The sequence below is a fragment of the Cynocephalus volans genome, chromosome 1 (assembly GCF_027409185.1).
Source record: "Cynocephalus volans isolate mCynVol1 chromosome 1, mCynVol1.pri, whole genome shotgun sequence".
Taxonomy (NCBI): Eukaryota; Metazoa; Chordata; class Mammalia; order Dermoptera; family Cynocephalidae; genus Cynocephalus; species Cynocephalus volans.
Window position 1 is genome coordinate 33,738,326 of NC_084460.1, and position 27,703 is coordinate 33,766,028.

The 27,703-nt window shown below is 52.0% G+C and overlaps 1 protein-coding gene across 1 annotated transcript; it reads right to left on the reverse strand.

The window, feature by feature from the left end:
- Nucleotides 1-27,039, reverse strand: KIAA1755 (KIAA1755 ortholog). The gene is made up of 14 exons (XM_063091726.1): nt 27,007-27,039; nt 26,687-26,884; nt 22,611-23,958; nt 21,907-22,104; nt 16,567-16,690; nt 13,910-14,003; nt 12,920-13,006; nt 11,483-11,599; nt 9,624-9,725; nt 8,543-8,691; nt 6,147-6,285; nt 4,692-4,814; nt 3,759-3,980; nt 1-690 (listed from the first exon to the last, which is right to left on the reverse strand). The coding sequence occupies exons 1-14, from the start codon at nt 27,037-27,039 to the stop codon at nt 1-3; spliced, it is 3,624 nt and encodes a 1,207-aa protein (XP_062947796.1).
- Nucleotides 27,040-27,703: the final 664 nt, after the last annotated feature.

Below are 27,703 nucleotides of genomic sequence, written 5' to 3' on the forward strand. Positions count from 1 at the left end.
CTAGAGGGATGCACGGGGACTTGTCTGGGGTGAGTCCTCCAGAGATGTCTGTGAGTCTGTCCCCTCAGAGGAGAAGCTGTCCCCCGTGGGGTGGGGGACCTTGTTCTGCCTGGGAAGTCGCTGCCAGGAGAAGAGGGTGGCAAGAAAACACTCAGGGGCAGGGGCAGGGGCAGGGAGCTCGTGGGGGCCTTTGCCTTCGTCGGCCGCTAATGAAGGAGGGCCTGCCTGGAAATTCCTGTTCTTTCCCCCTCTGGGGGCCCGAGGAAGCCAACAGGATTTTGGCAAGAGATCCAGGCCCAGTGGGTCCTGCAGGGGCAGATCCCACCTCCCCCTGGAAGTGGGTTCTCCGTTCAGACCCTGGGCCTTGGCAGCTGCCCCTCTTAGTTCCAGGTGTGCCAAGTGGGCAGGGGGAGCCACTGGGGGCTGACAGTGGGCCAGCGCCTTCTTCAGGAGGGTCTGGATCTCCTCATGCCTTTCCTGGGCCTCCTCCCACAGATCTTGGCCCAGACCTGCCTGGCTCAGGGAGGCCACTTGCAGCCCCATGGCTGTGAGCTTCTCAGCAGGGAACTCAGATGCCAGTCGCTGCAGGTAGCGATGGAGGCGGCGCAGGTCCCCAGGGCTGGCCCTTTGGGCTTTGCCCAGCCTGAGCTGGGTCATCAGGTCCTGACAGTCCATGTGGAACCAGGTCATCTGGGGGACAAGAAGAGAGGGAGGTGGGGGCTCCATGAGGACAGGGATGTGCCTCTCTGAGCAGAGAGGGGGCTCAATGAAAAAGTATTGCTAGATGGAATTAATAAGTGCCCGATGGACGTAGGGCCTCTCAGCTTGGCTGTGATTCCCTCTGCCGGCCATGATGACAGTGTTTTCCCTCTCTTCCCTGGGGTACATACACCTGCCACCTGGAAACAGCCCGCAGCACTCCTGGGATCTTCAAGCACCTTCCAATAGACCTACAGGCCAGCAAGGACTAAGTGCGCTGTGGCTCTCAGTTGTAAAATGGGGATTGTACTAGATGATCACAAAAAGCCTTTTGTGAGCTGAAATTCTGGATCCTCAGATTGTGTTTACCTCTATGAGTGGTGCTGAGGGAGGAGAATGGCCACTGGATTGAGCGCTGTCAGGCTGTGTGAGTTTCACGTATGAGCACACTGAACTGTACCAGCAGCCCATTTTACAGAGGAGGAAACTGAGGCTCAGAGAGGTGAAACCACTTGCCCCAGGTCACACAGCAAGTCAGGGAGGAGCTGGATTCCAATTTGGATCTGTCCTGCCTCCAAGAGTGTGTCCTCCAATCATCTCCTTGTACAAAAGGAGAAACTGGCCCGGGCAGGGAGAGCCCTGGCAATCTCACAGTGAGACAGCCAGGCCAGGCCGGAGGCCCCCTCATGCCAGCCAGGCCTCGGCCTCATTTTGTGATTCTGGTGTCCCCGCTTCCCCTGCAAAATGTCTGTAGACTGCAAAGGAGCCAACCCATTCCCAGCAGCTCGTGAAAAACATAATCTTCCTCTCCATTAATTTAGAACCCGACAGCGGGCTGTTAGGCTGTGGGGATTGGAGAGCCATTTTCTCCGAGGAGACCATCTTTCCGCGGATTAAGGGAACTTGTCTTTAGATAAATGGCTTCATATTCGTGGAAGCACGCGGAGCTCATGGCTGGGAAAGGGCTCCATAAATCTCCGTTAGCGGCACAGTCGTGTTATTATTTAGTGCCAAAGCGGCTGCACACACGTTCCCCACCGGGGCTGAGCGCAGCACCTGGCTGCCCTGTCTGTCTGTCTGGGACTCAACACTCCAGGCCAAGCTGGGCAGAAAGGAAGAACAACTCAGAAGGCGTCTTGCTCACCCCTTCATTGTACGGATTAAAATTCAGGGCCAGAGAGGAGAAGGGGCCAGCCCAGATCAAACAGTGAGAGTTGGCCAAGGTGGATTCCTTGTCAGGACCGCCACCTCCCCCTGAGTGATTTCTAGGCCTGGGACAGACACTGCCTTCTCACAGGCCACACCCACTATCTGTCCTCTCCTGGCTCCATGCTCTTCCTCCATTCACCAGCCCAGGCATCCACAGTGTGCCCACCCTGTGCTAGGCAATAGGACGGAGCGTGACCAACTCAGACCTGGTCCCTGCCTTGGGGAGCCCACCTCATAGGCGACAGACAGGAGACCAGCAAGTGGTAAGCAATAGGATCATCTCAGGTCACAATGGGCACCATGAGGCGATCAAACAGGGTGATGAGAGAACGAGGGGTGGGTCACCCGGTGATCAGGAGGGGCCTCTGTGAGGAGGGGACAGCAGAAGAAAGGCAGGAAACCAGCCACGGAGGGGAAGAGCTTTCCAGGCTGAAGAACAGCATGTGCTTAGGCCCCTGGGTGGGAGCAAGTTCATTTGATCCAGGGAAGGCCAATGGGGCTCAAACTTGCTGAAATCAGTGAGCAAGGGAAAGAAGCTTCCAGATGCCCTTAACCCTTGAGGCATTGCTCCTACTAATGGTAATACGACTGTTGTTAATAATAATAATTCTAAATTTGAGCAAAGCCCTGTGCCAGGGGTTACTTCCACTTGATTTAATTCTCTCTCTACCTGGCAAGACCAGCACTAGAGCCAGATGGTCTGGGTTTGAATCTCAGCTCTGCCACTCTGCGAGCTGTGTGACCCTGGGTAAGCTATTTGACCTCTCTGTTTCCTCACGTGTAAATGGGTGTAATACTAGTTCCTGCCTTGTAGGGTTGGTGTGGCAACAATACGATATGTGAAATGACTAGAACAGGGCCCGGCACATGATGAGAATTACACGAGCACTAACTATAATTATGGTTATTAACAAGGAACTCCAGAGCAGCGAAGACTGTTGCTGAGGTCGCACATGTATGTGACCCTTGACTCTGTGTCTCAGATTCTGCCTGTACCTTGTTCTCTTACCTCTACACAGCTGAGAGTGGGGGGTCCCTTCACTGCCACTGCCCCAAGGAGTGCCCTGTCCTCCCACGGCCACAGGCATGAGTTCACCAGAGTCCCTCCTGCTGCCCTCTGAGGCATCCCAGGTTCTCTGTCCCCTGTGTGCTAGGCTGGCCTGACACCTGGGAGGTGAGGTATGGCTCTTCCCAGCTCTGTCCTTGGTGGCCAGCGTGAGGGGCAGCCAAAGGCACTGGGCCTGGGCCTGCCATGTGGGTTCCTGTCCCAGCCGGGTCACGTCTCTCCCAGGCTTCTCCTTTGTCTCTGACGGCCTCAGTTTCCCCATCAGAAAAGTGAGGGATCTGGCCACATGGATTTAGGAGAGGTGGGGGCTTTAAGTCAAATCTTGCTTGACCACCAACCCTCTGAGCAACCTTGAGCAAGTCACTTCCCTCTTTTGGGCCTCAGTTTTCTCATCTGTGAAGTGGGTACACGGTTGGTGGCCCTCCCTCATAGAGATACGGTGAGAATTAAATCAGAGAGGGTCTGCATGGAGCACACACTCAACAACGTGGCCATCCTCACAATAACCTGATCATCCTCATCATTGTCAGGGCTGCTTGGACAAGGGAGGCTGTCACCATTTCCTCCTCTGTCTTTGTAGAAGGACACAGGGCATGTCATAGGGCATGGACACATCTGCGTACAAATCCCAGCTCTTCCTCTCCCCAGCACTCTTTCCCCTTCGTGGGACTGTGGGACTGTGGGAAGGAATCCCACAGAGCCTCGTGCTGTGTCTAGACCCTCCCTGTCCCCAGTGCACCCCAGCCAGGGAGTAGGGGTCTGTGCGGTGGGCCGTAGGGCTCACCTTCTTGCAGAAGCGGTGCAGGTGGAGCAGCGTCTCAAGGTCTGTGCGTTGCCGCTCAGCCGCCATGTAGAAGTGGGTTAGCCTTGCCTGGAAGGCCCGCTGGGTGGAGGCGAAGGCCACCAGCCCCGGGAACTCGGCTCCTCCCGCCTCACCGGCCCCTCCGGCTGCAGCTCCCAGCTGGGCCGCCTGCTTGGACAGCTCCAGACCTCGGCGGTACTGGGCCTGAGAGGGGAGAGGAGGGCGTGCGCTCAGCTCCCACCATGGGGGGACCTCCCCCAGAAGCCAGGAACCTTCTGCTGCCCCACGGCTGAGTTATGAGGCTTCCTGAGCCTCGGTTTCCTCATCTATGTAATAGGAACTGTAAGAACACCCACCTCACAGGGCTTAGCTCATGGTAAGCGTTTAACAAACAGGAGCGGCTGTTATGCTTCTGAAAGTCTCCAGGCCTTCCTCTTGGCAGTTCCCTTTGCCTAGCCGGGCTCTGCCCAGGTGTCACTTCTGGAAAACCTCCCTGACTCTGAAGTCCAGGTAACAGTCTCCTCCTTTGTGTCCCCACTGTTCTCCTTTTCTGTCTGTTTCCGTTTGTCCCCCACCTCCACCCCCTACCCTGTGCTCCAGGGCCCAACACATCAAGGATGACTCCCCGCCCCTGCTCTCTAAGGCTGACTCAGTGAGTCTAGGGCAGGGCCCTGGAATCTGCATTTTAAGAAACTCTCTGGGGATTCTGGATATTCTTTGGACGTGGTGGTCTGGGAGGGCTTCCTGGAGGAGATAACATCTAAGCTGAACCCTTGTTATCCAAGTTGGTCTCTTCACTGTCTCTGGAAGTTTTCTTGCACTTTTCTACCTCCACATCTTTGCTCTAGCAGTGCCACCCCCTCTAATGCCCTGGCCATCCGCTCCAGGCCTGATCCTCACTGTTCCGGAACGCACTGCAGCCTGAAGGAAGAAGTCCTCAAACTCTGCGTGGGCTTTTTCCACCGTCTCCAAGCTTCCATCCTGGGGGGTCAGCGCTTGCAGGCACTGGCTTCCTTCCTGCTCCATCCAGTCGCTGACCTGGGGAAGGGGAGGTGGGTTTGGACTGAGGTGCTGCTAGGGAGACATCCCTGGGTCAGCTCCCGACGTCCTCGGAGGCTGAGGTCTCGATCTCAGTCATTCAGTGGCTGGGCCTGTGACCATTCTCCCAATTCTGGGCAGGGGAAGAGAGGGCTTGGGGAGGAGTGTGCATGGTCATGTTTGTCAATATCCGACGGGAAGAGGAACCCAGAGAGCATCTGGCCTGGCCAGCCCGTGGCACATAGCAGGCCCTCAGTACACACTGTGGTCAGAATGAAGTCACAGGGTGGCACATTTTGGCTTACTCTAGCCACTCAGTGCCACCCAGTCATTAAAGGGGTGGCCGTGGGTGGGGAGCTCCCTGTTCCAGGGGGCATGCAAACGGTGCTGGAGGAAAAGCTGCAAACCATAGAGGAGGGTGCATGGGCCTGCTAGGAATTCACTGTGTGAACCAGCAAGTCATTTCCCCTTCTAGGCCTCAATTTACTCATTGGTAAAATGGGATAAACATGAATATTCAACAAGAAACAGAGGGAATAAAATGGATCTCGATCACATGAGCAAAAGTTCCTTTCTCACTCTGGGGTGTCTTAAAGAGCACATATGAACTCACTTAATCCTTACAAAGCCCAGTGCAGCAGACACTAATACTATTCCCCATTCAGCAAATGAGAAAACTGAAGCACTGGATAGTTAAATAACCTGTCTGGGGTCATGCACTGGTAAGTGCTGGAGCCAGGACTGGAACCTGGGCCTGAAGGGATGTGCTGGCTCCAGGCACCAGCAGTCAGGTGAAGTGGTGCGAGGCACGGGATCCAGGATCAGAGCTCCCCACCCTGGCTACACATTAGAACCTGCCCTGGGAATGTTTAAAAATCTCAGTGCCCAGACCCCACCCCAGCCAACTAAGTCAGACTCTCTGAGTGGGGCCTCTGAGTTGTGCAACCATGGGCAGGAGACATAATGTTGCCCAGCCTCAGTTTCCTCATCTATGCAATGAGGGAATCTAATACCTTCCGTATATCAGTGGTAAGAGATGAGTTTGGAAGTGATGATGTACACAAAGGCTCTGGCCCCAGGGCTTGGCACACAGTTGGTGCTTAATAAGTGCAGCTCTTGTAATGGGTTACGTCTTCACCCATTAAGTGCTTATTGAGTGTCATGTCATGTGCCATGCCCCAAGGATGCCTGTCTGGCCATTGAAGGACTGCCAGCCTGGTGTCCTGATGCCAGAACAAAGCAGCTGGCTGGGCTGGGCCTGGAGTAGGGCCTTCCCTGTGGAGGGTGGCCTGGCAGAATCCCCACAACCCCCAGGCCAGCCTCCCCTTTCACCTGGTGGATGGCGGCTTCTAGGTGGCCCAGGCGGACACGGAGCTCCAGCCTCCCCAGGAGGTGGTTGGACGCGGTGACCAGAACATGAAGCTGCTCGTCCACAAGGCTGTACAGGGCAGCAGCATCAGCCAGATGGCTCCTGGGAGGTGGGGGAGGGTGAGGAAGGCCCACGATGCCCTCCCTCCTCCCTGTACTCCCGCCCAGCACAGGCCTGCCCCCGACTCTGCAGCCCAAGCCTGGGTTTCCAGATGCTGACTTGCTGTGTGACCTGCAGCAGGTACTTACACCTCTCTGGGCCTCAGCCTTGGTCTCTCATGGGACTGGGAGGACCAGAGGATGTATCTCTAGGAGGATATTGAATCCATTTGATCTGGATTCAAATCTGAGCTCTGCTACCTTCTAGCAAATTTCTCAACCTTTCTGTGTCTCTGTTTTTTAATCTCTAAAGTGGGGATAATAATAGAACCCACTCCACAGACTGGTTGTGAAGATGGAATGGTAAAATGCCTTGGCTCTCCACCCTGGCTACATATTAGAACCTGCCCTGAGAACTTTAAACAATCTCAGTGCCCAGGTCCCACCCCAGGCAACTAAGACTCTGAGTGGGGCCTGGACATGGGTGCTTTTTAAAGATCCTCAGGTGGCTCCAGGGCAGCCAGGGTTGAGAACCAGCCCTCGTGCATCCAAAACACTTAACACCCTGCCCAGCACGTGATGTTTGTTAGCGCGTATTATTTCTGCTGCAATGATGCTGAGTAGCTGCAACACACCCCTCCACCCTGTCTCCATTTTACAGATGGGAAAACTGAGGGCCAGAGGGGAAATGACTCTCATGTATGGCAGCCTGAATTGGAACCTAGTCCAGGGCTGTTTCTGCACATTATTTTTAAAAATGGTCAAAGACATTTTTAAAAATAAGACACAAGACAAAGTATGGGGTACAGTTGGGATTTCAGGCATGGGGATACCTGAGGGAAGGGAGAAATCTCAAATCCTGCCCCACCGTCCTTTGCCCTGGAGGGTCTTACTTCAGAAGGAAGAGGAAAAAGAGAAGCTGGAAGGGAATCGTGCTTTCCCAGAGGGAGCCTCGCTCTGCCTGGGCCTCCCCACCCGACTGCAGCCCGCCATGGGTTGCCACCCTTCCGGGGGAGGGATGAGAGCGCAGGGTGCATGAAGGGGACAGAAACTGCCAGCCCGCCTGGAGAGGGAGCAGGGGGAGGCAGCAGGCTGGGGCTGCATGGAGCGCATCTGCAGAACCACAGCGCTCCCTGGTGGAGCTGCCGGCGGCCTAGGGACAGGAAGGGCCTGGGCAGGCTGGGAAAGACAGTCCCCGCCCAACAGGCAGTGTCGGGGTGTGGAGATGACCCCCCATACCTAACGTCAGGGACCACCCAGCACTCCCATCTGCGTGAACCTTCCCGGAGTCTTGGGTTGCGGCTCAGGATGTTCAAGAATCTGGGGCCAGGCTGCCTTGGTTTCAAGTCCTGGCCCCACCAAGTCCCAGCTGTGTGACCCTGGGCAAGATACTTAACCTCTTTCTGAGCCTCAGGCTCCTCCACTGTAAAATAAAGATAATAGCAGGATCTACCTCAGAAGTGGGAATTGAATGAGTTAATATTTATAATCCCTTAGGACAATGCTGTACACACACTAAGTGCTATTTTGGGTGTTGGTTCAATAAGCAAATTGTTCTTAAAAGCTTATGCTAACTTGGCACTTGACTCCTGAATATAAATAGCAGTGTTCTAATAGAGATAAAATATTCCCAATTACTGACCAATTTAATTTGGCTTTCCAAATTAAATTTAGGAAAGTTGGTCCTTTCCAGGAATGTCTGTAATTTATTCAGTGGCTCCCAGACCCCTGACACACCAGAAGGTTCTCCCAGTCAGGCTGAGCAGGCTTCCAGGAAGGCAGGGCCATGTGGGGGTCAAATGCTGGTGGCCTCGCTTCAAATCCTTAACCAGACATTACCTAATAGTTGTTTCACTTTGCTGAGCCTCAGTTACCCATCAGGCAAAAGAGGGCAACATGGGCCTCCCAGGGTTCTTGCCAGGAATAAATGAGATGGGTCTTTGAAGGGGCTTGGCCCCGTGTCTGGGTCAGAGAAAGTGCTTTGTCCAGAGGGTGCTCAGAAACAGGTAGGGGATGTCCTCCAATGCCCATCCCAGGCCGAAGATGGCCAGGGCTGAAGGAGAGGCAGGAGAGAGGGGACGAGGAACTTGCCAAGGCCCAGAGTGGGGGCCGGGGGCCAGGCCTCAGCCCGGGATATGGGCCCTGCAAATGCCTGATCCTGGGCAACTACGGGCCTGCCATATGTAGGGTGGCCCCAGCTCTGAGCTCCCAGGCTGGGGAACAGGGTGCGGGTGAGGGAGGAAAGGCCGGGGTATCTGTACCTGACATCAGGGTTGAAGTCCAGCCTTCTGGCCTCCCTCCGCAGCCTGGCCAGGGTGGCTCCACCTTCTCGCTGGAGGCCCAGCAGGCCTGGGTCCCTCAGCACAGCCTCCATCAGCTCCTTGGACTTGCTCAGGCACCTGGAGGCTTCCTGCCAGCATAGGGAGTTGCCCTGAGGTCCAATCCCCTCTCTCCCCCTACAGCCTTCCAGGGCTCCCCATACCCAGAATGAGCCTGACTTTCCCAGCTGGCATTCAAGGTCTTCCAGAAAGTCTGTCCTTTTTATCTCTAAAGCATCTCCTCAAGCCACACACGCTGTCATCATGGCAACCTCTCCCATCCAAGCTCCATCCTCTCTTGCTGGGACACCATCCCAGCCTCTTCTCTATCTCCCTGCTGTCTTCTGGCTCCCCCTACAGTTTGTTTTTCCATATGGCAGTTGAAAGGATCTCAAAGTGTAAATCTGGTCATCCCCCTGCCTAAAACTCTCCAGTGGCTTCCCTACCTGCTTAGACTCGAATCCCAACCCAACTCCACCTTGATCCGGCCCCTGCTGGGTCTAGAAGATCCTCCAGTGGTTCACTCCTTCTCCCCTCCCTGCTCTGCTCCACATTGGCCTCCTTGCTCTTCCTGGGATCCCCAGCATAATCCCACCTCAGGGCCTTTGCACGTGTTTGCCCTCTGCCTGGTGCACAGTCTCCCTTGAAGGCAGGCTCCTTTTCAAACTTCAGACCTCACCTTAAATGCCATCTCTTCAGAGAGGCTCTCCCTCTTTCCCCACTATTCTCAATCTTCCTTTCATGGCATTTGGCACAATCTGTAACTACATATCCATTTCTTTGTTTGCTTTTTAAATGCCTATGTCTGCCACTGCACCACGAACCCCACGAGGGCAGAGAGAAGTCGGTTTGCCCCAGGCTGGGTTTGCAGGACAGGACATACAGTGGGTTCCCAATAAATATTGGTCAAATGAATGAATGAAAAACAAGGATGATGCCGACCCTGGCTGTCCTCTTCACTGAGCCCTTGGTCCATGGAGTCTGGACTATGGTATGGCCTCCCCACCGCATGCTCCAAGCTCACCTGTACACTGCCAGGGAGGTGGTCCGCCTTCTTGAACTCCTCGATGGAAGCCTGTAGCAGGGAGGAGGCCTGGCGGAGGTCAGCAAGGAAAGGGTCTACCTTCTGCAGGACGGAAGGCCAGAGCAGAGGCATGAGCCTGGGCCAGTGGGGAGGACACTTCCCCCATCCCAGGACACAGGAGGCACCATGCAGTGTTTTTCAAACTTTAGCTGCATCAAAATCATCTGGAGAGCTGGTTAAAACACAGACTTCTGAGCCCTGCTCCTGAGATTGTGATTTCAGTCCTCTGGGGTGAGGTATGAGAACGTGCGTTTCTAACCAATTTCCAGGGGATGCTGATGCTGCTGGTCTGGGGACCCACTTTGGGAAGCACTGGTGCTGGGAATGAGAGAGGAGGAGAAAGAGGCCAGGCTTAAGCTACTCCCAGGCCGGAGGGGATACCTTGCAGGAGGGAAGAAAGGGAAGGGAGGGGGTGGGGTGAGGGGACGTCCTTGGCTGAGTCCAATGTCAGCCCAGCTCCACCACTTTCTAGCTGTGAGACCTTGGACAAGTTACTTAACCTCTCTGTGTCTCCACTTCCTCCTCTGTAAAACGGGATCATAGCAGTTCCTGCCTTACAGCGTTGTGTGAGGATTAAATGGATTAATTTGTACAAAACACTGGGAATAGAGCCCAGCACATACTATTAGTCATCATCGTTATTAGTTTTATATTCTGGGTCTATAGGTAAGATCTCATTTTAAGGAAAGGTGTTAAAGCTAAAATATAGTTCAAAACCCACTGGATTAATTGGGAGAGGGAAACTGGGTGCTTAGGGGACAAGTAGGAAAGGAGATTTTCAGCATATACCCTTTTGTACCATTTGAAATTTGAATACATTGCCTATTCAAAAACAGGCACAATTTGAAAAAGATCGCCTAGGCAAAAAGCAAACCACCACGTTAGACTGTGAGTATAGACTAGTGGTTCTCAACAAGGGGTGACTTTGCTCCTTAGGGGATATTTAGCAATGTCTAGAGACATTTTTGGTTGTCACAATTTTTGGAGTGCTACTGTCATAAGAGGGTGGAGGTCAGGGATGGTACTCATCATGATACAGCACTCAAGACAGCTCCCAACAAAAAAGAATTACCCAGCCCCCAAATGTGAATTGGCAGAGGTTGAGCAACTCCTGTCTAGAGAGAGCCCTGGGCAGGCATGTATGGGCACTGGGTCCAGCATGGTTTGAGCCTATAATCTTCTGTGTGTGGTTGTGCAAGTCGCCCCCGTCCTGTGTGTCCTCATCTGTTAAATAGGGCATGAAATGCCCCTTGCAGGGTTGCAGTGAGGAGGGATTGCAATCACATAGGCAAGGAGCCCAGCACTGGCAGTTTCCTTATTTCTCTCCTCTTACAGATGGGAGCACATCTGCCTCCCCCACCAGACCCCGAGTTCCCCCAGTTGTGTGGCTCCACAGAGCAGGTGCCTGTACATTTATTTTCAGTTAACAAAGGCATAGCTCTTAGCATGTACCAGACACCCTTCTAAGCTCTTTACCACATTAACTCAATTAACCCTCACACACACATTCAGAAACCATGAGGAGATGCTACTATTAACCCCTACTTTGCAGATGAGAAAACCAAGGCTCAGAGAAGGTAAGTAACTTACCCAAAGTCACACAGCAGAGCTGGGAAGAGAACCCAGGCAGTCTGGCCCCAGAACCTGAGTTCTTAGTCATTCTACTCTGCAACTTCATTGTAAATGTTTGTTGAATGACTGTGTTTTTGAACCTGACAGGGTTGATGGATCTATGGGACAGGACAGTAAAGAGAAGAAGAGAAGGAGGGGCAGGGGCTACAGGCTGTGATGGCAGACACCTGGAAGAACTGCACCCACTCGCTGTGGCAGTAGGGCAAGGAGCCTTCCAGGTCTGGGGGCAGCTGGCTGGGGTCCACATGGTGGCTGAGGGCCTTCAATGAGGTCAGCACCTCCACCTGCAGACAAAAGAAGTCAGTCAGGAGGACCAGGGGACTCTGTGGAGACAGACATTTGAGAAGGTCCTGCCCAGATCCCAGCTCCAGCACCAGCCCACCTCCCACAGGGAGGGTTGACACCTGGCTTTAGGAGCTGCTTTCTGGGCAACCAATCTTCTCTGCAAGCTCTGACAAATCAAAATTTGGGACCAGACCCTGGTTAAGGAATAGCAAATATACAACATGTGTAGTGCCACTCTCCCAGCCTGTGCCCAAGGAAGACATCATTAATCAATCACCGCACTTGTTCCCTCTGAGCTTGGCTCTTTCTCAGCACAGCTCTCCAGGCAATCACACAAGCTGATTGAAGCTGGCCCTGTGTTGAACTTCTTTATAATTCTTACACTCTTTTCTGGTGACCTACCAAGGTGCTGTCTCCTCCTTGGGGCTGATGAAAAAGGCTACCAAATCCTAACAGTGTCCCCTAACACATGGAAGAGGGACTAGGTGACTGCTTCTCCTAGGCAGTGAAGTTTGAGGTTTATGCTGAGAATAGATTCAGATATGTAGACTTGGGGTTGGATGGATTCTGTGGGTTTTTGGACCCCTCTGTTATCCCTGCTACTCAAAGTGTGGTCCATGGGCCAGCAGCACCAAGGAGCATGCTAAAAATACAGAATCCCAGGCCCCGTCTGGAACGACTTAATTGGAACCTGCACTTTGACAAAACCCGTAAGAGATCTGTAGGCACATTGAAGTTTGAAAAGCACATCTCTAGCTCACAATGTGCCTCTTTAACCAGGAAGTGGGAGAACTTTTAAATCACTTCCCGAGGCAAGGCAGAGGGCTGGGTGCCCACACTCATTATTGTGGTATATGGCACTAATTAAAGGGAGCTGCAGGGATCTTTCCTGCAAAGTCCTGAGTCAACTCCATATCTGTATTAATTAGGGAGAGAAATATAGGAAGAGCAGGGCTGGGCTGCGAGCCAGGAGACTCCAGCTCTGTGTCTATTCAGCTTACTGTATGGCCTTAGGCCTCGGTTTCCCTATCTGAAAAGAAGGGGGAGGGGCTGACTAGATGCAACTCAGTCAAGTGGCAGTGCCTACCAGGAGTTGCGAGGATCGCCAGAGAAAAATAATTCTGTGACAGATTTGGCGATGCCGGCCATGGGGCAGGACTGAAGAGTTGTAGTGCCCAGGCCTCGGGTTTATTGCCCTACACTGGACTATTTCAAGGCCTCTTCTAGCTCGTGAGTTCTGCAGTTCTTCATCCCCATCCCCCAGCTCAGCTCAAGCCCAACAACTCCCCTCCTCAACCGCGACGCTGCCTGCTCCTCACCTGGATGTCAGGTAAGGTCTGCACCTGGAGAGCATCCTCCTTCTCCCCCAGGAAGAGGACAGCTCGGAAGGAGGCTGGGACCAGAGCCTGTCAAAGAGAACCACTTCAGAGCTGCTCTGGCCAAGCCTCCACAGAGCCTCCCCACCCCTTTATCTCCTCCTCCTTTCTCTCTAAGATGCAGGCACATTTACAGGGTGGGAGCTTCTCCCATGACTGGGACCTTTGTGTATTACATTTGGATGATGAATCATTAGAAGTCAAGACAGCAGCAAGTCCAAGCTGCACTGCAAACCTTCCTAGATGACCCGCCCCTCTGGGTCTCAGTTTCCCCACCCATAAAGCAAGGCGGTCAGACCATGAGGTAAGCATATGCCAAACCTCCATTTACTCTGCTGCCCAGAATGGCTGGTCAGGAGTCTCTTTCCTCCCCCGTTCTCAGTTCATGAGGTTTGTGGGGTCTAAGTCTAAGCCAATCGGTGTGTTGCATTCCCCTGGCCACCGGGATTGGTTGATGGATGGACACCTGAGCCAATCAGACTTAATGAGACACAAGAAACTTTTGCTGGGACCCCTGGGAAAATAATCTCTCACTCTTTCCTACTGCATTTAAATGAGAGACCATGTTAGAGCTTCTGGGTTCCATGCTGTCACTGGGACCTGGGGGAGCAGGGAGAGCTGTTTGAGAAGGGCACCCTCCCAGGAGAACAGGGCCAGAAATGGAGAGAGAGGAACTAAGCCCTTCTGACAATATTTGCCCCTGGATCAAGCTGTACTTGATGCCAGATTTAACTCCTGATCCATCCAGTGACATGAGCCAATGAACTCCCTTCATCTTTAAGACTGTTTGGGCTGGGTTTTCTGTTAGCTGCCACTAAAAGGTCTTGCCTGGGGATCCTGGTTCTAGTCTGAGCCCCCCAGGCTGTGTGAAGTCCAGAGGCACCTGGTGGCTCCCAAGACTTACCAGACTGAGGCTCTCCACCTCCCACTCACCTGAGCGGCCTGCAGGGCACTGACCAGGCTAGGCTGTGGGGGATGTTTCCTGGCATCAATCACGACTGCCAGCCCTTTGGCTTTATCTTCAGGCCTGTGGGTGACAAACACAATTGGCCATCTTGCTGAACAGCCGGGGGCTCTCCAGGGGGAAGGACTAATGGAAGGTGAGGGAAACTGGCTGCTAGAAGCCTCGATTTATTGGTGAATTCTTCATCCTGCAAGACCAAGTTCCAATGCCCCCTCCTCCAGGAAGCCCTCTGTGATTCTTCTCCAGGCAGAGTGCATTGCTCCCTCTTTGCTCCCACAGTATCTCACACAGCCCTCTCTTGCGACCCTAATAATCATAACTATAGCCACTAGCCCAGTTGCAATGAGTGAGTCACCCAGCATTCACCTTCCCCTTTTGTATGGGCACAACCCCCAATTTGTTCAAGAATCTAACTCCCTCTATACAGCCATGTCCCCCCAGGGACTGGTTTCTGATTGGTTGAGTGACCAATTCCCCTGGCCAGTGATTGGGTTAGATGGGGTCGTGTGACATATTTCTGGCCAATGAGATGTGAGGGGAAGTTTGCTGGGGACCTTCTGAGAAAGACATTCTCTCCTCTAAAAAGTTGTGACAAGGAGATACAAGGCAGAGAAATAGAATGACAAATTTCCTTATCAGATAAGACATTTTGAACTGGAATTTCTTTTACTTGCAGCCAAAACACTCTCACTGGTTCATCCACAGTGCACCGAGCTTACAGTGGGCCACTTCTCAGTGGTTACCTTAGGATTTTCCAAACTGGACCAATTGTCAGGACCTGTTAAAATACCAGCCCCTCACTCCAACCCCCACCCCAATCCCTCCAGACATCAGAGCAGTGGGTATAGGGTGGGGCCAGGGAGTCTGTGTGCTTCTAAGTGTCCTCAGCTATTCTGATGATACAGCAGATTTGGAAAATAACTCCCACCTACCTTCAAGTCTTACAACCACCCAGTTCATAGACAAAACCAGCAGTGGCCTAGTGCAGGGGTGTTGTGGTGTCTGGCAACTGGGGTGAGTTATTTCATCTCTCTGAGTCAATTTAATAATAATAGCACCATCCTTCTAAAGGGCTGCAGTGAGAACTGGTGGATTTACTTATGTAAAGCATTCAGTGACTGCACAGAGTGAGAGGGATATAAGTGTTTGCTATTATTACTGTCCTCAAAGAGGAAACTGAAGCACAGAGAGGTGAAGTGGTAGACAGTGAGAGGAGGCTCTGGGAGATGATACCAGGTCCCTGACTTCATGTCCCAGGCTGCACCTGTCTCTGGCTATGCCTGTGCTGGATAGTGCTTTGTTTCCAGACCTGTCTCCACCTGCAGCCTAGAGGTCCCTTGATGGAGGAGCTTCTGCCCAGCATGAAGCTGGGCCCAGAACGGGTGCCCAGCCAATGTTTGCTCAGAGCACAGTAGAAAAACAAGCCCAGCACACAAGAGACTCATGTGCACCATGATCCACGGTTTACACTACACACTCCCCTTATCTTCTGTCACCACTTGTGACCCTATTTGGTCCTCAGAGCCCACTTGGTCATCCCCTTCTTTCAGATGAGCTCAGAGAAGAAAGTTATTGCCCCAAGGTCACATAGCAAGTTGATAGGATTCCAGGGGTCTGTCTACCACACTGGCCACTTCTCAGTACAGAAAAGGGGGTCTCAGCTCCACCTGGGGCCAGAAAAGCCACTCCACCTTGACAAGAGGAAAAAAATCCCAGTGATCAGCAGATGGCAGTGATGGCTCCAGTGGGGTAGAAGGATCCAAAGAGTTCCATCAGTCTCCCCAACTCCTACCCCCAATAGCAGCAGGCCTCTAGGTTGGGTTGGTGTCACTAGCCACAGTCCTGAGCAACCCACCTCTGAGACTGCTCCACTGGGGACGTGGTCTCAGAGGAAAGGATGGTGACTCATCCCCCTCCAGTTCAACATTAAGTCTGAATCGTGGCGGGATGGGGGGCTGTTAGGAATTAGCCCGGGTCACTCATCATTCACTCACTCATTCTTTCACTCGCACTCATTTACTCATTCATTCATTCATTCATTCACTCATTTACCCTTTTCTTCATTTATTCAACAAATATCTATAATTCAGATGCCAGCTCAGGTACCACCTCCTCAGGGAAGCCTTCCCTGATTTCCTAATTGAAATTAGACAGTGGTTCTCAAAGCGTGATCGCCGGCCCAGCAGCATCAGTATCACCAGGAAACTTGTCAGAGATGCAAATCCTCAGACCCCATCCACCTCAGATCTACCGAATGGGAATTCTAGGGGTGGAGCCCATCCATCCATCTTAACAGCCCACCAGGTGATTCTGATGCATGCCCAAGGTTGAGACCACTGACCTACAACATCCCTCTCTTTTCGTCACCTCACTAACGCTCCTGAAAGTTGCTTGTCCATGGTTTGTTTCTTATAGATGGTCCATCTCTCCCACCAGCCTGGGAATCCCCCGATGGCAGGGACAGAGCCTGTCCTGCTTTCCCCCCAGCGTCTGGCTCAGGACTGGCTCTGTGAACAGATGACTGGATGGAAGGGTACGGTGTCTCTCCACTCAGTGCCTGGTCCAAGGCTCTGGGCCGAGAGGGTTCAGGGGGAGATTGCATGGTCAGGGTGGCCCAGGCCCTTACCTGGGGATGGCACAGAGGTAGGAGAGCAGCCTGGTGACCTCTGAGACCGTGCACCATGGTGCTTCCCAGTCTCCCTTGGTGGTTGACACCAGAAGCAGTGGCCGCCCCGCTCTGTCCCGACAACCTGGAGGAGAGAAGGCACACATGAGCAGTGAGAACCTTGGGGGAGACCTCCACAGGAGCCTCCCCTGTGGCCTCAGGCCTTTGCCCATGCTGGTTCTTTTGCCTGGAATGCCCTTTCTCTCCTCCTTCTGTGGACTTACGTGAGCTCTGAACTCTTATTCATCCTTCAAGACCCAACTCAAAAGCCCCTTCCCGAGAAAAGTCTTCCCTGAATCCCTCCTCCGTGCAGTGATAGCCTCACTCTCTTCTGGACTCCTGCTGTATGGGGCATCCTGGGATGAAAAGCTTGTGGAATGAGCTCTGGGGTCACACAGACAGGGCTTCAAGTCCCCATTCTGCATGTCCTTGGGCAAGTCTCTGAGCCTCAGTTTGCTCATCTGTTAAATGGGACGAATAAAACACTGAGCTTATTAGGTGAGACAGGTAAATGAGAATGAATTGAGACAGTCCCTGAGAAGCAAGGGCTCAGTGAACGGTGGTGTTATGGTGGTCATTATCTCTGCTCTCGTCTCCAGCCCGTGGCGTGGTGAGTGTGCAGCCCCATGGCCACAGCTCACAATTTTCTCTTACAGATGTTCAGCTGTGGGCTCTCGATAGGATGTTTCCTGTTCCAGGAATCTGGGCTGTGTGCCCCACTCTCCCCACAGAGGACATGAGGCCGGGCCTGGGGAGTCAGTCTGCACTGGGAGGAGAGAGGACTTACAGCAGTGGGGAAAGAGGCCCAGGCCTCTGCAAATGCACCAGTCCTGCACCCTGGACTCAGTGCCCTGCACTCCAGAGTCACCTTCCTCAGCACCACTCTGCAGTTACCGCCACCCACTTAGTGTGGGCACAACCCTCTACAGTGTGCAAGACCCTTTACAGCTCATGAAGCCTCGGACAAACTTAACACCTTCACAAGTGCTGTCTTACACAGGGGTCCAACCACCTGAAACATTCTTTCACATATGTCTTAAAATTGGACATCATTTAAAAATTTTAAATATATATTTTTGTGTATGTGGATGTATACACACATATGAGAAAACTTTATATCCTCTTGATAATGTGGGTTTGATTTTTTTCCTTAGATTTGTTTACAAATTTGAAAAGTAAAGCCATTTTGTTGAAGACAATAGGGCAGACTTGATATTAACAAACCAGGTGTTGAGCAATATTAGGGAATTATTTCTCACTTTGTTAGGTGCTAACGGTGTTGTGATTGTTAGGGGACACACTGAAGTATTTAGCGGTAAAATATGAAGGTCTGTCACTTATTTTAAAATACTTCAGAAAAAAATAGATGAAACATACCAAAATATTAAGATTTATTCAATCTGGGTAATGGGTAAATGGGTATTCATGATACAATTTTCTCTTCTTTTCTGTGTGTTCGAAAAAACTTATAATAGGAAGTTTAAAAAACGTGAAATAGCTAAACCATGAAAAACTCGTAAAGCTGGAGATGTTTATACACATCCCTCCAAAGTCCTGTGGCAGCCATTGGGTCCCTCAGGTAGGGAAATGCTGCGTCAAGTCACGGGGCCCATTTTACTGATGAGGAAACTGAGGCCTGGAGAGGGGAATCAGCTTCCCACTCTCTCACAGGCCCAGGTCCCTGACTTGTCTGTGAGGGGGGATCATGCCTGATTCACCCTTTGACCCTGGGCCACACTAAGAGGTGAGCTTTTGTCTGCTATAAACCTGACGACTGGAGCTCAGGCACAGTTCTGATGCAGCTACTCCCCTGCTCTAAAACCATCCATGGCACCTCCTGGCCTCGAGGAGAAAGTGCAAGCTTCTTGACCTGGCACTCAAGTGTCCTCCCAGCATCTGTGCCCTCTTCCAGCCTCATTTCATATACTATATGTTATGGGCTCAGTTGTGTCCCCCACCAATTCATGTGTTAAAATCCTAACTCCCAGTACCTTGGCATGTGACTGTATTCAGAGATAGGGTCCTGAAAGAGGTGATTAAGTTAAAATGAGGTCATTAAGGTGGGCCCTAATAGAACATGACTGGTGTCCTTACAAGAAGAGGAGATCTGGACATAGAGGGAGACCCTGTGGAGACACAGAGAGAAGACAGCTATCTACAAGCCAAGGAGAGAGACCTCAGAAGAAAGCAAACCTGCCAGCACCTTGATTTTGAACTTCCAGCCACCAGAACTGTGAGAAAATAAATTTCTGTTGTTTAAGTCACCTAATCTGAAATGGCAGCCATAGCAAACTGATACACTGTCTCTGCTTGACACCGCCTATGGTCAGAGTGGCTCCTCTGTCATTGCCTACAAGAGCCTGTCCCTTTCCCATCTCCCACGTTCGTTCACCCTCTAACTTCTACCAAGTATGCCCTTCCCTCCCATCTCCATCTGGTGAAATACCCTTCACCTCTTAATGCCCAGCCAGGATGCCACCTCCTCCAGAAAGACCTACTTACTCCCGGAGGACTGAGATTTGACCATTGGGTCTAGAAACATGCAGGTCATTAGTGACCTCGACAAGACCTGTCTCAGTGTCAAGGTAGGGAAGGAATTCTGATTACAGTGAGATGAAGAGAGAAGGAGAGAAGGGAAGGTGCAGTGACCAGGAGAAAACACAACTCCTTTATGGAGTTTTGATGTAAAAGAAAGACAAGGATGGGGAGATGGGGCCTAGAGTGGGATATTTCAAACTGGGCAGCATCACAGCATGCTCTCGTGCTGATGGGAGGGGTCTGGTGCAGACAGAAAAAGGTGATCATGCAGAGAAGAGAGGAGAATCTTGATGGGATGTCTGATGGGTACAGAGGGACAGTGCACCGATGGAGGGGGAGGCCTTGGATGAGGAGAACGGATGGTTCATCCATAGGGGATGCTGAGTGTGTGGGTACAGAGGCTTCAGGTAAGTAACTGGGGAGGCAGGAGTTTGTGAACTTCCTCTGATGGCTTCTAGTTGCTCAGTGAGGCCAGAAGGAGGGTCGTCAGTGGAGAGTAAAGTTAGGGAAGATGATGTTGAAGGTCAGAGGAGAGAAGGTGTGAAGTCATCATTCAGGATGGTGGAGCAGTCATTCAGGACTCTGGAGGTGAAGTAGGATCCACAGGCACCATTGGGACTCCCTGAAGGTCATGGTCAGGAATCTAACATGTGACCAATCAGCACGGTTGTGTCAATTTTTTCCAGCTTTGTCCAGCTATAAGGGTGCAGGTGGGGAGTAGGTGGAAAGTTGGATTTCACTGAGGCTGGGATTTCTCCGGGTAAATGTGAAAGTGGGAGAGAAAGTTAAGGGTGTTGAGAGTATTTGTGAGAAAGTGATTATAATAATGGGCCATGGAACCTAAGCTGGGAAGGAGGGACGCAAGGACAGGATGGAGGGTGGGGAGAGACAGTGAGAAGGTGGTTGGATCAATAGGTTGAAGGTTCTGGGGGGAGGGAGGGTCGAAAGTTAATTAAAATTTGGACGCTGGGTGAGCTGGAAAGAGAGGCAGTGGTAATAAAGGAGTAGGAATCCTCAGATTGAAATCAGGAAGGAAGACAGGGGGTGGCCATGGGAGGAGTTAGTTATGGGGAGTGAGGACAAGATCACTGGAGAAGAGGAGGTCAGAAAAGGGAACAGAAGGAGCATCCACAGAGATATTGCTCATGCATTCAACAAGTGCTTTTTGAGCACAGACTATATCCCAGGCACTTGGGACCCATCAGTGTACGATGTATCCCCCAAGGATTACAAAAGTAGTTGTGGAAAGAGTGACAGTGAGCCAGGTCCTATCTGCCTGCTCTCCACCTCTTACACAAGGGGGAGCCTGAGGCCCAGAGAGGGCAAGCAACTTCTCCAAGGACACACAGGGAGCTGGTGCGAGAGTTGGAACTAAAATCAAGGTCTCCATCATCCCAGAGCAGGGCCCTTCAATGAACAATACCTTAGCCCTTGGAACATGACAGCCCTAAGAGGATTGAAAGATCCTTTTCATACAATTAATATGGGAACACACAGCAAGAGCTTCAACAAAGATGACCAGAAAAGGACAGACGATGCCTCCCAGGAGCTGCAAAAACACAGGGCAGTGCCCAATGCCCTGCAGAGATGTAGAAGTCTATGAAGTAAAATAGAATTGCAGGATGGTCGATTCCCAGAGAACACCGTGGTCTCTCCTGCCCCCCAGACCTTTACACGTGCTGTTGCCTCTGTCCAGAAGAAAGACTGTTCCCAATGCTTCACCTGAATAACTCCTATTCATACTGTAGGACTGAGCTTTACGTGACTTCCTCTAGTAAGTCTTCCCTGAACTCTTCCCACCCAAGCCTGGGCCAGGGGCCTCACCTGTGCTCCCACAGCCCTCTGTACTTCCCACTGTTACACTTTTTTTTACACCGGGTTGTAATAATCTTCTGTAATGACCTGTTGAGTTTTCTCCACCACTGGAATATAGGTTTCCTGAGGACAGAGAAAACATCAGACTTGTTCCCTGATGAATCCTCAGGGCTAAGCCCAGGGCCTAGTAAATATTTGTTACAATGATAATTAAATGTTAAGCAGGAATGACAACTCCTTCTGGATTGGATGCTGTTGGTTCTCCACCCAGATGCCTTCAGCAGGCAGAGCATCCATCACCCAGGGGCTGGAACTACCAGCTGTAAATGGCTCACAGGTGCCTCCTTCTCTGAAGAATTGCCCTTGGCTGAAATGAGACACTGGCTCACCCCGCAAATCCATCCAGGATCAGCCCACAGTTAATGACTGACAGACCCAGGCATACAAAAGGCCAGCAGCCCCGCACACCGTGAGATGGAGCCAGCTCTGTGGTGTAATTCGTGCTCCAGAGAGCCCCCTGGGGTCAGGCCACAGCCTTGCTCAGCTTCCCCTGCCCTGTCCTGCTTCCCTCCCTCCCTTCTCCTGAGAGCCTCCTCCAATAAATCACTTTCCCAAGAATCCATGTCTCAGGCCCTGCTTCTGGGAACTTGATATCCACCTTGGCTGCTTCACTGAAATTTAGATGGATGGATGGATGGATAGACAAATGGATGAATGGACAGACAGATGGACAGATGAACAGATGGATGGATGGATGAATACCTAGAAACTGCTTTCATCTAATCCAACTCCTTCATTGGAAAGATGAGGAAACCGAGGCCCAGGGAGGTTTGGTCTAGAACACAGGCCTCCAGGGCTTTCCCTGCCTCCTCTCCACCCACAAGCATCTGACGATGCCCTGGGACCTCCCAGCTCCCTTCTCCACCTCCCCGTTTGATCCCCCGGAACCTGGCAGGCATGCTATCCTGGAGTGGAGAAGCTCAACACCCAGAGCCCCAACACTGCGCTCAGGCCCTGGAGGGTCCTCGTCCAGGGTGGAGTCTCTTTCTGGGGGGTCTGCAGGAGCTTCTGGGAAACCAGCCTTTTCCCCAGTCAGTGGGCCTGACTCAGCAGCTGGGCCAGATGTTTTGGTCTGAGTCTTTCCAGCTGAGGAAAAGCAACAACAAAGAAAAAGATATTAAGCAACAACAAAGAAAAGAATTTTCTAAGGGGATAACATATTCTCTTTCACCTTCTGACTAATAATAACAGTTTAAAAGTGTTGATCTCCTACTATGGGCCAGACATTGTGCTAAGCTCCTCACTTTGGGTATCTCTTTGAACCCTCAAAACAGCTCTGTGAAGTGGGTGAGATCTCCATTGCATAGATAGGGAGGCCTGGACTCAGAGAGGTTAAGTACTTGTCCAAGGTCACACAGCTAGTGTGTGGCAAAACTGGGTGTGAACTCAGGCAGTCACAACACAGGCACAGAGGCTTGCTCAGTTCCAGAACCATGAAACTTCAAGCCCCTTGATATGCTACATGGTGCACTAAACTCTTGAAATTGAGCCAGTGCAGGTGGGTCTCTGTTCCTTACAACCAGAACCACCTTGTAACCTGATCTCATCCAGACAATAATCCCTTTTTCCAGCTGAGGGAGTGAGCCCCTTACCTTTCCCCAAGGATCTGGCTCGGTTGGGTTTAGGAGAGTAGAATGAACAGAGGACTTTCCAAGGCCCGTCATGCTGGAGTGCGGCTTTCTCCAGGGGCATAGGGGATTGTCTCTGCCCCTTCAAGAATGAGAATTTGAGCCCAGGAGTGGGGGACCCAGAAGAGGAGGAGTTTTCACTCGGGTGTGCCTTGGGCTTGGAAAGTCTCCCGATTCCTTGTTTGGTCTTCTCCTCCATCTTTGTTTCAGAGGCTGGGGCTGCAGGAATAGCGGGGGCCAGGCGGGGAGAAGAAGATTGTCTTGGTCCAGGCCTGAGCTGGAGCATATTCTCTGAGTTTCCCAGAGGTCCCTGCATCTTGGAAGCAGCTGGCTCTTCTGAGACACCTGTCCCCAGGCCAGAGTCACAGTCCAGTAAGTCCTCAAGGACATTGACATAGGGCCCGTGGGGCTGCCGTTCTGAGTCGCGGGTGGGTGCTTTATGGTTGACCTTTCTCCTCAAGCCAAATATGCAGGGCTCCTCCTCCGAGCTTGCTGGCTTTGCACAAGACCATTTTTCCAAGGAAGGTTCTCCATTGGCCTCAGAGAGAGGCAGCATCTTTTGAGAGAGAGGAATTTCTTTAGTTCCGGACAGCTCCATTAGTGCCCCCAAAGTACACCCAGTGGATGTCTCTACCTCTCTACTGAGAAACTCTCCTCTGGTCTCTTGGGGAAAGTCCAGGAGGGCCACATAGTCTCCCTCCAAGTCCTGGGTGACCACATCATCCATCCCGAAGGCCACCTCCCCAGGCCTGGCTTGCTCCACCTTGATGAGTCCCGGATACTTGTTCCTATATGTGTTGCCCTTACCCTTGGCCAAACTCTGGACTAGAAACACCTGGTTGCCTGAGGTCCTGGCCTGGTGCAGCTCTTGAGGGCTACTCAAATCAAGTGCTTCTAATTGAAGGGACTCCCAGGCTGCGGAGAGGACATTCACAGCTTGGGATCTGTCATCCACAAACTCTGGGCTGGTTATCTTGGTCCAAGGCACAGAAGCAATCCCATTTTCTGAAGCTACCAGGCAGTTGTGTAGGGGACTCCCCTCATAGTCACTATTGAAGGCCTCCAGCCATTCTTGGGTGAAAAGTATAGGGTAGGATGATTCGGGAACAGGCTTCTTGTCCACTGTGCGGAGGTCTAAGGAGAGGCATTTGATCATGATGCAGACAGACTGCTCCTCCTGGGGCTCAACTTGGAGGAAGAAGTCACCCTGGCGCAGTAAGAGGGAATTGAGAGGTGCCAAGTGGACTACGACCTCATCCCGCAGACAGAGCGGCCAGCCCTCGTGCAGGAAGAGGCAGTGTGAGTAGGGGGCCTGCGGAGAGAAGGCAAAGGCATCAGAGAACCCGGCTCTGGGAGACCCCACCCTTGGATCTGTTCCAGATGGAATCTTGAAGTGGTTGGGCACTAAGGTGAGGCAGGAAAGATATCAGGGATGTAGCATTTAAGAGGCCCTTGTTCTCAAGTTTGCACAAGGGTTGCTTCTCCTGCCTCCCCTACTCTTGCCCCTGACTTTGAGAATACTTGCTAGCCTGCTGGCCCAAGGGAGAAGTCTCAGAGCTTGGATTGAACAGTCCTTGGACATTCTTACATAGTTTGGGTGTGTGTGTGGGAGACCTCCAGAGAGTGACAATAAACTTCCTGCTAATTAAGCAGGTGTTTCCTGGAATTATTAATTGGGGAAATTAGTGAGATCTGACCATATTTGTACCCAAAGTTGATAAATCCATTCATATCAGCTACACTGTAGATTTGGCTACCTTGGAGAACCTTCATATCCATGAGCCTTCATGAGTCTGTGAGTTATCGCTCCTCTTTCACCGAGCCCTCTACAGTTTACAGTGTGCTCTCCCTCACCTTCTCATTGAATGAGACAAACCAGCACAGCCGTATTTTGCAAACAGCAAACCACCAGAGATGACAGCTAGAAACATTTTGTTTGACTCTCACAGTAATTCAGGGTTGCAGGCAATTCAGCATTACTATTCTCACTTTTAAAATGAGGAAACTGAGGCTCAGAGAGGTGGGATAATTGGCTCATGGTCACACCGCTGATAGTGGCAAAAGCAGGACTTGGGTTCAGGACTTCACATTTGGAGTCTGCGGTATTTGTCCCTGAGCCCCACTAGACTTCGTCTGAAGGTGGCTGCCTCTGGCTGACAGTGGCTAGACAGATAGACTTTGAGGCTGGCACATTATTTCAGAGGGAGAAATGAGGAAGTGAGATAATTACAGCCAGTGGCTAGTGAGCACTTGCTACATGCCAGACTCTGTGCTAAGCGGTATGTGCTATCTCTGTGCGTTAGGTGCTATGTTATTAACATTCCTACTTGACAAAGGAAGAAACTGAAGCTCAGAGAGGTGACAGGGATCCCTGAAGTTCACAATGATGAGCCTGGATTTGAACCTGGGACACCTGACGCCAGAGGCCATACTGTTAATCCCATATTACTCCCTCCTGCTCTGAGGTGACACGAACTTGCCTATAATCACAATTAAATTAAATTAGCCTATAACTAAGAATAAAGATGTGGAGAGGTTGTGACCTGGTCACTGGGAGAAATGAGGAAGGGGTCAGTGCACATGTGGTTTTAATGGACACATAAAGGAAGTGGGTAGTCGTGCAGCTTGTCAGGGAGAAGCAATCAGGACGGGAGGAGCTGCGTCAACTAACATCAGCATGGGGGTGTGGAAGTTGCCTGCAGATGTTTCCACAAGCAGCTCCCCTCTCCTGCAATACCAATTTCTGTGTATTGAGCTATTTCTATGGGTCAGGCACTGTGCTAAGCATGGCAAATGGGTGATCTCACTTTCCTTCTGGTTCCAACTCTTTCCAGTCAGGTTCCTAAACCTGAACTTTTAGCTGCTCCATTCGATTTCTTTCTACCACTGAAGTGATGCACACAGTCCCTACCCTTGCTTCTTGCTGCTGGTGAGCTGTGGCTCTGGCCTTGGCAGGCAGTGAGCAATTCAGGAAAGGCTGGTGGGGCTGAGAACCTCTTTGTGACTCTTGAGGCTGGCGTGGCAGGCAGGTGGGCACTAAATAACAGCACAGCAGGAAACCATCGGCAAACCTTTAAAGGCAAGTTCCTGCAGTGGGCACTGAGGGTGTGGTCTCCTCAGGCCTCTCCTCAACCTTTTCTTAAAACAGTCTCCATCCTCTGCCCATGGAGGTAGATGCATGACTCAAGCCTAGCCAATCGTGGTACCTCTTGCTCGAGCCATAGTGATTGGTCCAGGAATGGACATATGACCTAAGCCTGGCCAATCAGGATCCTTCCTTGAGATTTTTCTATCTGCAGCTCATGGGGAAGAGTTCATTTTCCTCTCCAGGGTAAGATTAACCCCAGAGCTACCCTGGGATGCAGCCTTGCAGGAACACCTAGCCTGTAAGAATGATGCTGACAGGCAGGGAGAAGCAGAGGCAAGAGACAGAAAGTGTCTTCAAGGGGTTTGACCAGAGAATCAATTCAGCCCCGAGGCCTGACCCACCCACCCTGGTCTGGGTGAAGATTCTGTCATTTGCAGGCAATGAATCCTGCCTAAAACACTTTTCTTTCTGCTTTGCCTCAGGAGAGGCCTCCCTGAGATCTGGATTTGAAGGCGTCTCCAGAGAAGAAAGTGAGAGTCCTGATGCCTCAGGGGCTCCTGGGAAACTCTGCAACATTCTCTGCTCTTTCCATTGAAACTGCCTCCCTTCAGCCAAGGCAGCCTGGCCATGCCCACAACACCAGCCCCAGGGCAGGCTCCTCACAGACAGGGAAACCCCAAGGATGCCTCTATCCAGGACTTCCTCCCTGCTAGTGAAAGTGCAGATGTAACTGACTGCTAAATGTCACAGGGTAAAGGACCAAGTGGCCCTCTTGCTCCATTTGGGGGGCTGATGGCTCCCTTTGGGCAAGCAATAACACTTGGAAAACCACCCACACCCTCAGTTCTTCCTGTGAGGCCAGACCCCCACCCCCCAGCTCCTCTGTCCTCGCCTCCAGTCCTGTGGCCTTCTGGAAGGGTGCGTCCCCAGCCCTGCATCCCTCCCAACTTACGCAGGCTGCTTCACGCACTTGCTCACACAAGCGCTTGGCAGGGATCAGGAAATCCAGGAGGAAGCTCAGCCCATCACCCTGGAAGTCAGAGTCCAGGAGCCGGAACACCTGACCCAGGATAGTGGGAGCTGTAGCCTCAAAAGGAGGATAGAGGCCTGCCAGGGCATGCTGGATGGCTGTTTCCAGGGATGGTGGGTCCTGTGGGGGACAGGAGGAGAAGATGAAAAGTAATAGGAATAATAATAATAAAGGTAGTGGCCACTTCCCATGACCTTCCAGGCCCCATACCACTGAGGCCCCTCTCTGACCTCCTCTCTTACCCCACCTCCCTCGCTCACTGCCTCCAGCCACATGGTCCTCAAACACACTTGGTACAATCCCACCACAGGGCCTTTGCACTGGCTGTTCCCTCTGCCTAGAATACTCTTTCTTGAGACATCCTCACTCCCTCACCTCTTGCAGGTCTTGGCTCAAATGTCATCCACCACTCCAAGGAGAAGTGGAGGAATGGGGGCAGGCATTCAAGCCAGGGCCAGAGGGAAAGCGGAAGGTGGCATCCCCCACATCCCACCACCTGGCCAACCTGCACACCTACAGCTAGAAGCTGGGCCACCAGTGAAGCCCAGCCTGGACTGGAAACCCCCAATCCACACGCAGATGTGCGAATGCTAATAAGAGATCATTGTTTCATACCAGAGTTTTGGGGTGGTTTGTTACACAGCAATGACTGACTGATTATGTCCAGAGCTCCAGACTCATATGCGCAGCTGCCTCCTGGATGCCTCCCCATAGACGACTCTCAGGCAGCGACGTCAACACATCAACTCCAACTCTGCAACTTGCCAAACCTGCTCCTCCCCCCATCCCTACTTCAGTGATGGCCCCTCATCCGGTCAGGCTCCAAGGCAAGAAAGCTGCTCATCACGCTGCCTCCCCACCGCACAAACAGCCCCCAGTCACAGAGCAGTCACAGTCTGTTCCCCTCCAGCAGCTCACCAACCCACTCACCACTCTGCT